Source organism: Bombina bombina, chromosome 3 (assembly GCF_027579735.1).
Source record: "Bombina bombina isolate aBomBom1 chromosome 3, aBomBom1.pri, whole genome shotgun sequence".
Taxonomy (NCBI): domain Eukaryota; kingdom Metazoa; phylum Chordata; class Amphibia; order Anura; family Bombinatoridae; genus Bombina; species Bombina bombina.
In genome coordinates, this window is record NC_069501.1 from 671,068,853 (window position 1) to 671,086,496 (window position 17,644).

Genomic DNA, 17,644 nt, shown 5'->3' on the forward strand with positions numbered 1-17,644 from the left:
TTTTGGGGTTATTGATTTTGTTCATTTGTATTTGTGTAAAAGTGCTTATTATTAATTGTTTAAATGTAATAGATAGAGCAGGCAGAGTTTTCCTCATAATGTCATCCAATATAGGGGTTAATCACAATCATTTTAAAAAGTTTATCAAATCATTTTTCAACAGAGTTTACCATTAAAGTCTATGGGGATTTTTTTAGATAAATAATTTGATAAGCAAAACAGGACTGGCGCATGTTACGTCTAGGGACACTTTTCACCAAGCTAATAATGATAAGAGTGCTGTGATAATCAAAAAAAATGTCTTATTGTGATCGGTTGATATCATAAAGCACCCATTGCCAGCTGCTCACATGTTGATAATTATCAGACAATATATTGTTATCTGCCCCATATTTATATTATCTGTTATGTTTAATCAATGTTCAGTTAAGATCCCCATTGAAAAAAAAGAAAAAAGTAAGTGTTTTTAAAAACAAAATATATCAGTAGTAAAATCATTAAGGAATATTTTACTGTGTGTAATACAGTCACATGTATAGGCAACATTTCTTTTATTATCTAATCTGAATGTGAAACTATCACTCCTAAAAACAGAGGCCTCATATTATAGAAAATGACAGGTAAGTAGTGATAAAACACTAATTATATGTATGATTAATTCATTTAAACCATGTGAAATCCATTTTTGACTATTTTTAGAATAAAAAAAAGAGCAGATCTGGGATTTTTTTAAAATTAATATAAATTATTATACTTCAAGAAAATGTGTTAATAATCATTATTCTCAGAATGGTCTAATTCCAGCAGAGCTAAGTGAATGTGCTAGCAATTTAGAACACATTTTAAATGTTAAGTGAGACATATCAGATATAATTAAAAAAAACTATTGTTTCTTTTATTAACTTTTGTGTTTTTTGTATATGCCATTAACTTAGGGAAAGTGGACATTTAAGTGTAATATATGCTTATCACTCACCACAAACATGTGGCTGATGCATTTACTTTATTTCTCCACTAGGGGTTTACTACAAATAAATATTTTAAAAAAGCAAAAGAAAAAAAAGCAACAAAAAGGCCTAGTAGGGTTTACGTCTAGTTTGCTCTTGATATGGCTGCCTATATCACTTGATATGTTTATTCTGAGAGTGCTTTTCATGCTGTCAGACATGCACCTAGTTTATTCTGAAAGTGCTGCTAGAGGGATAGAAAATATATAAAGTCCTTTCTGACAGTGAAGGCCTTTGCCATGTTTTGTAGGTATATTTTAAGAAAATCAAAGTTAGTTAAAGCAATCCTCACAGGGGCTTTATAAAAAGACAGCATGGATCATTGTTGTTAGGGGCCAAGTACTGGAGGGGAATGCAGAGTACCATTGGGCTCATCTCTTGGCCAATAGCTGTAACTAATTATTATTTTCTTATTTTCACAGCACACAAAGCTATAAAATTGACAAGTCCACAGAAACAAGCTGCCCCTGTGCATGAAATCAAGACTCGTTTAACTCCAAGGTCAGACAATCCCAACAAATTTGAAACCACTTTAATAGTAAGCAGATCACAGAGTCCACTGCCCCCAGTGGAGTGGAGGACTTATACACCTGCCAGCAGCAAAACTTCTTCATTATCTGCATCTCCAGAGAGTGAGAAGGCTGGAGGATTTAAAACCCCACACATGCAAAATGATCACAAAAGGATCATATCAACGAGGTAATCAGAGATATTAACCTAGCTTTTTAGTTAGATGATCTCTATTCCAAGCATGTGTTAACCTATTATATATGGATTCCTTGTATATCATCTTCTTAGTTATATACACTCACTGAAAAACTGATTAAACATTTACTTACCTCACCCTAGGATGCAGCTGATCACCATTACAAATAGTGATCACCTGCACCACTAGAAACAAAGTGATTTCTAGTGGGGGAGGGGGGCTACCTAATATATTAACTGTTGGGGGCAGTGACCCCAAAGGAGACCCTATCCCATAAAGACATCATACATCATACAACACACATAAACACAATACCACAATATCTCTCACATAAAAAGGGAATCACTCATTTTCAAATGAGGGGTGTCATATCCATTTAGGTAGCAAATTATGTCAATAAAAATGTCAGCTTTCTGTCTACTTTTTGCTTTTTATGGTGCTCTCAGCTTTAAAATTAAATTGTGTCTTACACCCCAAAATAAGTACTAATTGGTAAGCAGAAAGGATGCTCTTTCAGAAAAGGGGTCACATGACAAGGTGGTTATCTGTTGACCACTGTATTAACAATGATCACCTGCTAGAACCATAAGCATATAAAAAAACTTGAGAAGCCTTATTTGAAAGCAGCGGTCCTGTGTCTGCCCACTGCCAGCCATAACAATGACAAACACCTCTCAGCACTGATTTTATTTTGAAGGTTACAGTGCATTTTAAGAGGCCTTTATTACCTCCTCAACATAATAATATAAGACCCCACATTAGACTGAGTTAGGATTTACAAATTGATTAAAGGGACACTCAAGTCAAAATTAAACTTTCATGATTCAGATAGTGCATGCAATTTTAAACAACTTTCCAATGTACTTCCATTAACAAAATGTGCACAGTCTTTTTATATTTACACTTTTTGAGTCACCAACTCCTACTGAGCATGTGCAATAATTCACAGCATATACGTATATGCATTCGTGATTGGCTGATGGCTGTCACATGGTACAGGGGGAGTGGAAATAGACATAACTTTTCAATTTATTTAACAAAAATGTATTATTAATTTGAAGTTCAGACTAAGTGCTATTGCATTGTCTTCTTATCATGCCTTTGTTGATTATGCAAATCTACAGTGTTGACTGGTCCTTTAAGGGGTTATAGCTATGACCTTATAGCTATAATCACCATAGTAATAATGATAACCTGGTAGTAACCGCTTATTTTTCTATGTCGTTGATCTTAAGGCTCATCCATGTTTCTCTGAACAAAAAAAACAAACATTTTAGGAATCAAAATAAAACAGAGAACTGTAAATGTAATAAAATGTGATATTTTGTTATGTTCTATAAAGGTTGCCTTTTAAATATTTTTTTTGCTGCGCTTAGTGAGTTTGGACAGGGGTGGGAAGATACATTCATTGTCAAAATGGGTTAAGCTACCCCACTGGGGAATCAGGATTTTATGTCATTTTAAATGTGTGTAATATGATATAAAGTGGCACAAATAATAAATGTTTACTTCTGATTTTTAATTATTAATTTGAATTGAATAATATAGGAATAGAATTATAAATTTTGCTGTTTTGGGAAAGTGAACTGGTTGGGACAGTAAAATATGGCTCTGACATTTTTAGGAAATAATGACTAATGCTGTTATTCACTATGTACACCATAGAAAATGACACAGGTTGGTTTTTTTTTTTTTGCATTTCATATAGTGACATTTTTCTATACTATGATATTTCTGCAAATTAAAGTTATTTTCTAAAACTTCATAGTCTGCTGAACTAATTGAGGTATGATTGTGTTGGTAACTTACAGGGAAAAAAAGTTATTTTTGTATATATTTTTTTATTTGTAAACGCAGTATGAGCCAAACAACAAAAAACATCTCTAGCCCAGGGCTGTGAAAATGGCTCAGCAGCAAAAGAGTAAACCAACAGAACGTGGGGAAAATGCACATTAATTCTTTTTCACTTATTGCCTTACCCTTCGTTCTCTTCACAGACCTCAATTTCTCTATTCTACCATTGTATAGCTTTCAAATCTCAATGACAATTTGTTTTAAATATACAAAAAAGAAATGGAATCCCAAGGCTACAACAGATAAAAGCACCTCACCTCATCTACTAGTCTTCCCTAGAGCATTTATTTCTGGTCCACGTTGTCTGAGTACTAAAGCACCAGCAATCCCCAGTGCTGTCTAGTTTTTGTTTGTTTTTTTGTCATGTGACACCACATCTCTGATGAAAACAGCTGGATTATTTATTTTTCTTGCAAAACCAGTCTACAAATTTTTTAAATTCTATAAAAGCACCATGGATGTCACAATTAATCTTCCATAATTCCTACAGGGCATGCAATGAATTTTTTTTTCTAATTTGCTTCTATTATCAAATGTACATCTTCCACTTTGCATTTTTTGTTGTAATGTAGCAACTTTCCATGAGGGTGTATAGGGAAAGGCTTAGGAGCATGCACGTGTCTTGAACACTGTAGGCTAGATAATTAACAAGTGGAGCACAATCAATTGCGCAGGGTGCATTATATTTTACTCAGCTTTGCTGAAAGAATAGCACACAGTCTCGTATTATAAGTGGATGGTTGCATATTTTAGCCAAAGCATCTAAACATGGCCGAAACCTATTTAGCACTCGCTATAATTTTAATAGATAGTACAGGGAGCACTATTAGTGCGCTCATTGCGATTGTATTACCAGTGTTGTGCCCAAGCTCCATCCAAAATACTACTGTAAAATGTAGTGCTTTTTAAGACATGAAGTAAAATTATTATTATTAATAATGCAGAACAGAACTATGTGAAAAACTCCACTACTTTTGCACCTTTGGTGATAACTGACATTGGGCTAGATTACAAGCAGCGCACTATCGTTAGCACGGGCACGATATTGCAATATCACCACCCAGTTAGCTTGCGCGCATATTTCAAGTTGAAAGTAAATGTGTTTGCTCGAACGCAATCAAATTTAACACACGTCGGGTTAGCACGACTGAAGACTTTGCGTAAAAGCCAAGACTTTAGAAAGAAATGTGCACCATTCATTAAAATAAACAGCTGCACTCATATAAACACTATCTGATAAAAATTACTCATACATTTTATTTTTTTTAAAGGATTCAAAGGTATATGGTATATGCCCATGTATTTGACTGCAAAGTGCTATAATATATACAGTATATATATATATATATATATATATATATATATATATATATATATATATATATATATATCTAAATGTGTTTATATGTGGATATATGTTTGTAAATACATATATACACATATAAATACATACATTATATATATATATATATATATATATATATATATATATAGACATGTTAAAGCCCTTTGCCTGCCTTTTTTCCCCCGAACACCTGAGACCTCATATCTATGAGCCCTTATAACTTTTTATTGCAATATTTTTTTTAATAGATATAATTAGACAATGTTAATATGAGTGTAATTGTACTTTTAAATGTATTTTTCATGTGTGCAACTTTTTTGTCTCGCGTAACAGTCTGAAGTCGTTCTATCCCGACGGACATTAAATTCAATTGTGCTCAGGGGTACGCGTCTACTTCCAACTTGTAATATGTGTGCTATGTCCAATGCACGCAAAGAGCTGCGATAAACCCCTCTTCACTCACCCGCAACAGCACAAGCCAACATGCAGATGCTATCGCTACCTAGACTACCACTTGAGTAATAATACAAAAAAAAAATTTGGACACAAAAATAAACTCAATATCGATTGCACTTGCACAATAGCACTACATAGCAATATTTTTGTGCTCCTTTTTTAGTATGTGTAATGTTATTACATAGTTTCAAATATTACTACTATATTGCAGAAGACAAGGGCACTCTTCTAAGCCTACCTAGGTATGGTGACATGGAACATTTAATAATAGAAGTAAAGTTTTTTTAAATGTGTAGCCTTTATCTAATTTATGAAAGTTTAATTTTTACCTCCATGTCACTGATAAAAGCAGAATTATATAATACTCTATAAAACATTTAACAAACTAAGTTCTACAATCAAGGCTCTATTAAGACTTTAGAGCACCCATTTGCATGTGTGGGCCCTTTTTCTATTTAAAAAAATATATAGATAAATTATATTTTATGACTGCATTGGTATAACCATGACTATAATCCAGGCTGGATTATACTGTCACTATGTCAACAAAGTTGAAGTATGTACCTTGCTTATTACAAGATGTAAACTGCACTGAGGCTACGTGGGGGTCCTATACACCATCAATCAGTTGTGCCTATGGCAAAACACTGGCATCTCTAATGGGGGGGGGGGGGCAGCCCAACCTCCATAACGACCTTGTACCCCTCAACTGTGAACCTCACTCAATTAACAGAGGCTATGCTGATAAAATGACAGGGATTGTCACTAATTAATGCAGGCAGACATCCCATCCCGGAGTAGAGCTTTAGGACTTCATTAAGCATATTATAAGTAATTTCTTCTGCAAGTTATCATCTATAAAGGATAGGGATATCAAATGGGAGAAAACTAACAAACATTTTTTTTGACCCAAATAGTTTTTTTTTTTTTTTGTGGGTCCCTAAAAGTATTGTGGTCCCTTGGCACTTTGCCTACTGTGCCTAATGGATAAGTCCACACTATTTGCAATCTACCCAAACAAACAAAAACATAAACATTGAATTCACAGGGTATAAATGAGCCAGCAGCACATAACATGAGCATTTGGCATTTCACAAATGCAGAGACGTAAGGATTCATTTATGCATATTTAAATAATCAAGAAACATATTTTGCCTTGCAAGAGGTCTTACAAAAAGTTAGAAATATACCAATTAGTATAAAATATCATTTGCAAAACAAAGAAAAATAGAAACTGCACCCTTATAGGTATACATGTATTAGAGGCCTAGGACCACAATAGCATGCTACTATTATCCTGCAGTAATATACTTTATAAAATTAAGAAGAACTACCCTTTAGTACTTGAGTCACAGTCTCTTATTATGCATAAGGTAAACAAATATTACCAACAAAAGAGTTAAAAATGTTAGAAAAATTTTAATATATAGAACTGATTCTCAGTATATCTCTCTTCTGTCACAGGACTCATGAGCGTCCAGCCACTCCTACCAGAAGACAACTATTTGCTGAGGAGGGTCAACCTGGTCATCAGCTTCCATCCCCACAATATGGGCGAGATAAGTTCCGATTGTCTATATCATCTTTGGGAAGTGAAGAAGAAAACTCATGTGCTTCAGAAATATCCTCTGAATCTCAGAAAGGTAGACAAACTGGGAAGACCTTCACTTTGAACTTAAAGGCACCACTAATTAAAGATGTACACCGTGTTCCAATGCAGGCAGCAAATAATAAGGCAAATTTAGTAGCAGAGAAAGACAGCCTGCAGAATGCACCAAATATGATTTCACAATCTAACAATCCTCATGAATCACGACCTAAAACACCTTCTCGGTTTATTCGACCTCCCAGTCCTTCCAAGATGATTAATCTATCACAAAATCAACGCAATCAAGAAATGGCGAGTTATTCAATCACTTCCACACGGTCTCCTTCCCCAACTAAGCAGCTGAACTACTCAAAGAAACCAGAAATAGCAGCAAAGAATAGTACCAAATCCATCCCAATTTACAACAGGCCACCTACACCAAGCAGGAGCTTCCATAGTGAGCCGCAGTACAGAGATAGAAGTAAGTTTGTGGGAAGTGAAAACACAATTCTTCATAATAAACTTATATCAACTAAAAGTAATGAATTAAATGATGAAAAACACTATCATTTATCCTCAGGCAGGTTAACTCCAACAGTCCATCTCAACAAGAATGGAATAGCACAATTAGAGGATAAGACGTTACAATCAAGAAATAATATTAACAATTTAGAAACCCAAGATATTTCAGAAGCTGTGGAACGAGACTGTATGTATACACCATTACCCATTAATCCAGAACAAGAAAAAGAATTATATCGGAGTTTAGAAGATGAAATTTTATCAAATATTAAGGTGCTGGAAGGAGAGTCTGAAGAAAACAACAACTCAGAAAACAGAGGCATCACATTGGGGCACAGTATAGCAAGTGACTATGCTGTTCATGACACTAACCTACTAGACACTTCAGCATCCACGATGTCTTCAATCTCAAATACTTTGAGGACTCCAGAAGGGGAAGTAGGCGTACCCAGGAGTGGAGTCTACATCAATACCAAGTGGCAATCTGGGACAAGCTTTGATGATGTCATTACTGAACTTGCCAATAACCGTGTAAAACTTAATAGAGTTGATGTGGAAAGCTGGATTTCCAAAATTCCTCCAAAAGTTGCTGTAGAAAAAATTACAGAAACAAATAACACATCCAAACATAAAATATATGAAGTGAGAGAGCCAGCAGAAATGAAAAGATCTGTTGTTAAAAAACGAGTACCTTCTATGGATGTCAAGGGAGGCAAAGTCAAACAATTACCATCTCAAAGAGCTCGACAACTGGCAGCAGAGGCAAAAAAGAAAGCATTAGAAACAGTAGCTAGCAATAAGATTGTATCTACCAACTCTACAAATGAAGACGCTAGCCTTGACCAATCCAAATTGCCACAAGGATCAAAGCAAAAAAGGGCTCTGAAAAAGCCAGAAAGAGTGCCATCAATATATAAACTTAAACTAAGACCAAAAATTCGCCCAAGAAGAGATAACAGACCAGAAAAAAAGCCATCCAAAATACCAACCCCAGTTTCATATCGACAAGCACGAAACAAAGCAAATGCCAAAGTTTCAGGGAGAAGTCCAAAGAGCAGTGGTACAAATGTCGCTGGTGCAAGAAGTCGTAACACTTCGCTGAGTACGGCAGTCAGTACAGAGGAAGTGGAAAGTGATGAGGAATTATCTGCTTCTCAACAAGAATCTCAGAACATACAAAATCATGGTGAAAACAACCCCACCAGAACGGATGAGGATGAAGAATCATGGGTCTAAAATATTCCAAAACATTGTTGAGCTTATATGCAAGTATTCTTAAAGGGTTTGTATATTCAGATTTCTCTTGGACACATTCATAGCTCTGAAGCCTCTGTTGCCAACTGGAAATTTTATTAAAATGCTTTTTGAACTCTTTAAGGAGCACATGCAATAAAACTTTAGAACTATATTGTACTGACAAACACATTTAGTAATTTCAAGTAGAATAGCGCTTGAAATGCAGTGAGATTTCTATGTGAGAATGTGAATAAACTGAAACTATAGCTTTGTAATGGTATTTGTTGGTGCATTATGGATTTGTAATGTTATTTGTTGGTGCACTACAATAAAAGCAGATAGGCAGATAATAATATATAGATGTGTAGTCCTCCCTTCTCAGAAGCATTTATTTCATCTTATTTATAGATTTGTCAGTGACAGTTTATAAATATGACCAAAGGAATAATCCCTGAATAGTTTTCCACCAGGGATATTTATTCCAGTGCATTTGGTGTGTTAGGCAGTTATTAAAGAGGCAGTCAACACAAACATTGTTATTGTTTAAAAAGATAGATAATACCTTTACTACCCATTCCCCAGCTTTGCACAACAAACATTTTTATATTTAAATAAAAATTTATAACCTTTAAACCTCTAAATTTCTGCCTATTTCTAAGCTTTTTTTATTAGCTTTTCACAGCAGGGTAGTGCTAGTTCATGTGAGCCATATAGATAAGATTGTGCTCACGCCCGTGGGTTGTGCACAACACAGAACTAATTGGTTTAAATGCAAGTCAGTAAATAATAAATAAAAAGTCATGTGATCAGGGGGCTGTCAGAAGAGGATTAGATACAAGGTAATCAAAGAGGTAAAAACTCTATTAATATAACCATGTTTTCTGTGCAAAACTGGGAAATGGGTAATAAAGGCATTATCTATCTTTTTAAACAATAACATATTTGAGTTGACTGTCCCTTTAATAACAAAAATATAGTATTGCACATAATATTGATGCACTTTTATTGATAACAACATTGTTTAATACTTTAATAAACCAAAAACAAAAAATTCACTGGCAAATAAGGTTTCGTAAAGGGACATGAAACCCCCAAATTTTCTTTCATGATTCAGATAGCGCATGTCATTTTAAACAAGCTACTTCTATTATCAAATTGTATTTGTTCTTTTTGTATCTTTTGTTGATAAGCAGGGACATAAGCTCCGGAGCTTGCATGTTTCTGGAGCACTATATAGCAGCAGTTTTGTAAGAATTTTATCATTTGCTAGAGCACTATATGGCAGCTCTATTGTATTGTTTCAGGAGCCTAACTAGGTATCTCTTCAACAATGAATACCATTTGAACCAAGACAATTTGATAATTGAAGTAATTTGGTAATTTTGTTAAAATTGTATGCTCTGTCTGAATCACAAGAAGACATTTAATTTCCCTTTAAGGTGGAAAGACAATAATTCAGAGCCACTTCTCATTTTTTTTGAACATTGCAAACAAAAAACAAAACAAAATATGATCTGTCCCCACTGAACCAGTTCCTTATCTTCCCTTTGTTAAACTTTTCCATTGGTGTAGCTTTCTTGGCACTATGGATGTATCACTTCAGCATAGGGTTGTCACACAGCAAGTATTTTACCGGCATGACAAGTATTTTACCCGGCATGACAAGTATTTTACCCGGCATGACAAGTATTTTACCGGCATGACAAGTATTTTACCGGCATGACAAGTATTTTACTGGCATGACAAGTATTTTACCGGCATGACAAGTATTTTACCGGCATGACAAGTATTTTACCCGGCATGACAAGTATTTTACCGGCATGACAAGTATTTTACTGGCATGACAAGTATTTTACCGGCATGACAAGTATTTTACCCGGCATGACAAGTATTTTACCGGCATGACAAGTATTTTACCGGCATGACAAGTATTTTACTGGCATGACAAGTATTTTACTGGCATGACAAGTATTTTACCGGCATGACAAGTATTTTACCCGGCATGACAAGTATTTTACCCGGCATGACAAGTATTTTACCGGCATGACAAGTATTTTACCCGGCATGACAAGTATTTTACCGGCATGACAAGTATTTTACCGGCATGACAAGTATTTTACTGGCATGACAAGTATTTTTACCGGCATGACAAGTATTTTACCGGCATGACAAGTATTTTACCGGCATGACAAGTATTTTCAAGATTCAGGTCAATGTAGATAATAATGTAGAAAAATGTGTCCTGTTATGGTGAGACTTCTTGTGAGTTTGTGGGAGTCTATATGGGAACAAATTTAAAATGAATCCTATATGCCTTAATTTTTTAATTATGTTGCATAATTATTTATGCAAATTTACATTAATTAGCATGACCAGTATTTTTTTTCCAGAATGTCACATTCCTTCAATGGAATAGCAAATTCTCTTTGAAGGAGTAAATCTACTAGTGATTTCTGTGAACATTTTAAGGTGAGTTTATTGCTAAAAGGGAAAAACAACCTACAAATAAACGTGGTGAAATCATAGGGTCACTCTTGTTTTTATCCCACCATGTCATTCATAGCGACAGAGGAAATGAAAAGTATTCTTATCCTCATGAAGCTTCACTAGAAGGCCCAAGGATTGGTGGTCTTAAATGTACTGGTGCAACTGTAATCAATTTTTTATATCAATAATGTCAACCGTCATAACATAATTTATGAAAGTGTATTCTTTTCATTTGAGGATGCATCAAAAATACAAAATTCACAAAGGTATAAAAGGAGGAAATGTGTGTGAAAAAAATAGTTAATCTCAATAAAGAAATTTGACTTCAATTATCAAGCTGCAGATTCAATGCTAGTTAAGAAGTTTGCTGCTACTTAAAGTGAATATAAAGTTTACTTACGCTTAAAAACAAGGGCACTTTCATTCATTAAAATGTACATTATACACTCATTTTTTCTTTGTATAAATGTTTTGTAGATGATCTATTTATATAGCCCATAAAGTTTTTTGTTTTTTTTAATAGATAGTTTTGCTTATTTTTAAATAACATTGCTCTGATTTTCAGACTCCTAACCAAGCCCCAAAGTTTTAGGAGAATACTGACGTATACCTACTCCAGCTTGCTCCTGTTTGTGTAAAGGATCTTTTCATGTGCGAAGGGGGAGGGGGGGGGGGAGTGTCTTATTTCCCACTTGCAGTGGGTGTTCCAGTAATCTTTTAAACAGAGCTAAACTGGAAGCTTCTAAGTAAGTTTTTAAACCATTTTATACTGGATTTTTATATCAGTATCTATGCATATTATTCTTTATAGTAGTGTCTATGAAAATGAGTGTATACTGTCCCTTTAAACTTTACATTTAAGCATTTTTTTAAAATACCTTTTTCCTTATGACTTACCTTTTTTTTCTTATGACAGAAGACCGGCAATCCTCCGCCCGCAGCTCCTGCTGTACTTAGCATATCCATGATGAATCTGGCTTCCTCCAATCATTGCATGGCCTCACGAGCTGGACGCCTTGGGGTGCACACAACGATTGGAGGAAGCTGGATTTGTCATGGATATGCTAAGTACAGCAGGAGCTGTGGGCGGAGGATTGACGGTCTTCTGTCATAAGGAAAAAAGGTAAGTATTTAAAAAAAATGCTAAAAGGGACAGTTTACTCAAAAATGTTATCCCCTTTAATTTGTTCCCAATTATCCACTTTACCTGCTGGAGTGTATTAAATTGATTACAAGTATTTTCATTACCCTTATATTGGCATTCAAAATAGTTTATTTAGCCTGTGGTATCCCCACCTATTCTAAAAGTGTTTGGCCTTGAGGCCAATCTATAGATTAACTGTGTAAACACAGCCAGCAGAAGAAATTACACTCCCAGTGGGTTATAGAAGAGATATTGTAATAAAATGTTAATTTTCCATTGTTCTCTCCAAGTATTGGTGATTGGTTTATGGACAGATATAAGATAAAGAAGCATTTATATGTACACAATGTGATAAAGTAATGAGATCTGTTTATATCTACAAGCTCAACCCATTTTATTAGGTTGTGGCTTCAAAACACAAAATCAGCTAATTCATATACACAATTAAGCCTTACTCTCATACATTTTATACTCTGCAGATGGTAAAAAAAAGTAATTGGAAACACATTAAGGGAAAAACTTTTTTATAGTATACTGTCCTTTTAAATGTAAAGATTAATTAATAAAAGTGCCCCTGTTTTCATGAGTATTTTTAAAAACCGGGCACTTTCTCATTAAACTTTACATTCACTTTAACTTCTCTAGCACCTCAAAGGTAGCTGATTTAAATCTTCTTGCTCAGATTAGACTGGGATGATTGACAAGCCCTGCTCTCTTGCAATTGGTTGACCAAGATCAGGGGGCGTGGCTGTGCAAGCATTTACTTGTGCAATGGTAATTTCAGGCAGCAGATCCAGCCAACTCACCTCAATGCTAGTTGAACATGTTCCTAGCTGTGAACCTCATCTGTCCACAGGTGGATAAAAGAAGCTCATTCAATTTTCCCTATTTATCTTTGTTTATGATTTCCAGACAATAGGCCAGATTCACCTAAAAGGAAATATAAATGAAGTGCCATAGATATACATATATAGAGTTGCATTTGTTTTGCACTATGTATATTGTTTTTCAAACAGGAAGGAATACAAAACAAAATTTGTTTATTTAAATTTGTGTTACTGTTGTACTTTATTGTGCTCAATGAAATTAACTTTGCATTTACTTATGAATGTGTAGTTTGTGATTTTTTATATATATATATATATATATATATATATATATATATATATATATATATATCAGTATAATTAGGAATATACATTAAAATGAAAAATAAACATGTTACATGTGTATTCCTAACTGTGTTCATTAAAGGGACAGTAAAGTCATAATTAGACAATCCTGAATTAGACAGAGCATAACATTTTAAACAACTTTCCATTTTACTTCTATTATTTAATTTGCTTCCTTCTCTTGTTATCCATTGTTGAAAGTTTTTTTTCTAGGTAAGTTCAGGAGCAGCAAATAACTTAGGTTCTAGCTGCTGATTGGTGGCTACATATACAGTATATATTTATATATACACTGATTATCATTGGCTCACCCATATGTTCAGTTAAAAACCAGTAGTGCATTGCTGCTTCTTCAATAAATGATACCAAGAGAATGAAGCAAATTTGATAATAGAAGTATACTGGAAAGTTGTTTATAATTGTATGTTGTACCTAAATCATGAAATCATTTTTTGGGGTTTCATGTCCCTTTAAATCTTACATTGTTAAACAGTAGACTGAACAATGGTGTTCCTTGGGAGTGTTTAATGTGTTCTCACAGCTCTCACCATATTCAGAAACTATTTACTAAACTACATGCAGATCTAAGCATTGCAGTTTGATTTATATTAACTTCAGAGAACTTGTACGAGGTGCCTTTGTACTAAACATACATTGCCCATGCAAATTGCTTTCCATTTGTTGGCAAAAAAAAATAAGGGTGGTTGATGTTTTTGTTTTTTAAAGATACATAACACGACTGTCCTGTGCCTTAAGGTGTTGAGAACAGTATAGCTTAGATGAAGAGATATGTTGTGAGATTCAGGTGAACCCCTTTGGTACTGAGGAAGACATTTCTCATCTATATATTCTAAAGACATACAGACCCTCCCTCTCCATTCGTATCAAAAGGGATAGTACACTCTGTGAGATTTTTATATAAAAGACTTGTTATACATTGTTAAATGACATTTTACTTTATTTATTTTTCCTATTTTCAGGTAATTTAGTTATGAAATTGTGGCTTTTTCTCAGAACTAAAAAGCTAACCCTGATAATACAGAAACGTAGATTTGATGGCAGGTAAAAAACATAGGCCCAACAAGTCTGCTCACATCCTATAAAGTATAGGTTTAATGAGTTTGATAGCCTTATGCATGTCTAAGATAAATCCACCTCAGTGTTTGTCTTTATCTCTTCTAATGGAAGTTTATTTCATGAATCAACCACCCTTTCTGTGAAGAATATCTTTCCCTAATTGTCTTTACTAGATAAGAACTGTGCACTTTATAAACAATATGGTCATGACTAGCCATGTTGTCTACAGACAAAGGGGCCTATTTATCATATGTCTGTCGGACCTGATCCAACAGTGCGAATCAGGTCCGACAGACATCACTGAATGCGGAGAGCAATACGCTCTCCGAATTCAGCATTGCACCAGCAGCTCTTGTGAGCTGCTGGTGCAACGCCGCCCCCTGCAGACTTGTGGCCAATTGGCCGCCATCAGGTGGTGTCAGTCAACCTGATCGTACTCAATTGGGTTGATTTCCGGCGATTCCTGTCCGCCTCATCAGAGCAGGCGGACAGGGTTATGGAGCAGCGGTCTTTAGACCGCTGCTCCATAACTTGTGTTTCTGGCGAGTCTGAAGACTGGCCAGAAACACGGGCCCACAAGCTCCTTACGGAGCTTGATAAAAGTGCCCCAAAGCCTGGATTGGTAGGTGGAGTTTGGCAAACAAGGTGTTAATTTGTTTTGAACATGTTTAGACTTGGCTGATATTTTATTCTATAGCATGACAGCAGAAATGTCTTGTAATTACCAAGTGCTTACTGCCCTTTAGTTATTGATTTATATAAAGGAACTAAGCAGCAGCAAATTGAACAACTACATAAAGCAGTGTCTGTATCTCAGTGTGCAAACAACAGCAAACAACCTTTTCAAATATAACATGTGCTAACATTTGTATAAATATATCTATTTATAATGTCTCCGATCATTTTTACATAAAAATGAAACTTACAGTGAAAGTGCTTAAAGAAAATAATGAAGACAAAATCAAATTTGCTACTAACAGTTCATGTAAATTTGTGATCAAAATCAGATTAATATATTTTTATTGCAGGATAATTCATTTCAGTACTATTTTGTTGTGAATTAATGTGAATTATGTTTTTTTTTGGAATACATATCCTCTTCTTTATTTATAACCCACAATAGTTTTGTGCATTAATGTAAAGCATCCTGACCTATACTACTTTTTTTACGATTTGACTCTTTTATATGTAAAACTATGTATGCAATCTCTCTAAATTATGTTTGTGCATTTTAACATATTTTATATTGTAACCCATCTTTTCTATTGATGGGGTGCCCTTTGATTTCCATGTGCAGTTTTTTTTTATTGTATTTATATTCTGAACACAAATATACTTATGAACCTTACAATACTGGTTTGTTCTATGATTGTGTCTGTCTGAAATGTTTGTAAATCCAGAACTGAGCTCATCAGTAATCTTCTTACTCAAACAGAAACAGGATCAAACATTTGGAAGATGAAGATTACTGTTTTCAAATTATAGCTATTGTGTCCCTCTATGTACTGTGGTGGGCAACAGTGGAAATACCCCAACCCTCTGATTTTAGTTCCATATCCTATGGCTCTGTTATTTAATCAAGTACCATTTTAATTCTTATATATGTGTGGCTAAGGTCCCTTTAAGAGCACAGATCAACCACAAAATGACAGATCAACCAAAAAATGACCTAGTCATCTGATTGCAATTTATGTATCATACAAGGGTATTTTGTGTATGAGGTGCCTGCTGTATTTAAGGAAAATGTGCTGCTTTGGAACTACTATCCTCAGACTCTGTAAATACATTAGAAAGGTTATTGTTATTTTAATAAGACCTCATATTGAAAATAGGGTCCCTATAAGGCAATTAGATAATTACTTTATTCTGTGTCTGGAACCAAATGCGCAGAGAATGGTCTGCAGTTATTTAAAATAACCTAGCACTGAATGGGAGTCTGAGATCATTAAAACCTCTAATTCACACTTGGTTCCAGAAGCAATGTCAGGGTCACATCCTATAGGAAAATCACACAAAAAATGAACTCACTCACTTCCATAGCAGCATCCAAAAGGCAGATCACTCATCCCAGGAAGCCGGCCATGGTAATCTAAAGCTCCCTTGGTGCTTCCCCTGGCCCTTCACATCATCCCTACAGTTTGGCTCTAATATAGTAGGCAGTGCATCTCCCAGCATGCTGCACTACTTGATGCCGGGTGAGTATAGCATAGCTCCTGCCATGCCTTGGGACATAAATGTCCCCCATCTTGTTAAGATGGGTCTTATGCCCCTCTGTGTTTTCATGGACACTAGAGGAAGATGTTGGATCCCCTCTTTCAAATAAAGGGTTATGACTTGTAATCCCCTCTAATTATATCTAATGAAGAGTTAGGCGCTCTGTAATATCCCTGGTGGCTAGAGGCAAAAGTGATCACCTGCATCCTAGGTGTACAAGAGACCCATCATTAGTAAGAAAGGCTTCTCCCCTTCTAAGTAATGCAGGGATGACCAACTGGTGGCCCATGGGCCTCATGCGGCCCTCTGCACGGTTTGCGGCTCCTAAAGAAAGGAAAACTTAGAAAATGTGCCATAGTTTTTATGGCCCCAAGAAGAAGCAAAAGTAAAAATGTGTGTTTCGGGTATTTATAGTGGTGACAAACAAGGTGGCCACAACTTAAAACAGCCACCTGGAGGCGAGAACAGTAGATAGAGGATACCCTGCAACTGTAACTAAATCAGGCCCTGTGCCACTGGACATTTTTAGGAAATATATTATTATTTTTCTATAGCCATCAATTTATATTTGTCCCTTAAGGGTTTTAAAATATTTATCTGTGGCCCTAAAGCTTGAAAAATACTGATCTGTGCCTCTCATATATTAGGTGGCCGTCACTTAAATAAGGGAACACTTGTCCCTCTAGGTGAAACATGGATAGGGGGAATGAAGAGGCTCTGCAAGTGACTGATCTCTTATTTCTCAAGTGAAAGGTCAGACTCCCCCTCTCTCAAACTAAGTTTCACGAAGTTGAGCAGGGTCTGAGATATAGTTCTGTAAGAGCCTTCCCCCAGAA

General features: G+C 35.2%; 1 protein-coding gene across 1 annotated transcript in view; it reads left to right on the forward strand.

The window, feature by feature from the left end:
- GAS2L2 (growth arrest specific 2 like 2) overlaps positions 1-8,714 on the forward strand; it is an 85,037-nt gene extending 76,323 nt beyond the window's left edge. Inside the window, exons 5-6 of the mRNA XM_053705414.1 lie at positions 1,430-1,706; positions 6,833-8,714. Coding sequence (XP_053561389.1) covers positions 1,430-1,706; positions 6,833-8,714 — 2,159 coding nt within the window. The remainder of the gene's footprint in view (positions 1-1,429; positions 1,707-6,832) is intronic.
- The last annotated feature ends 8,930 nt before the right edge of the window (positions 8,715-17,644 follow it).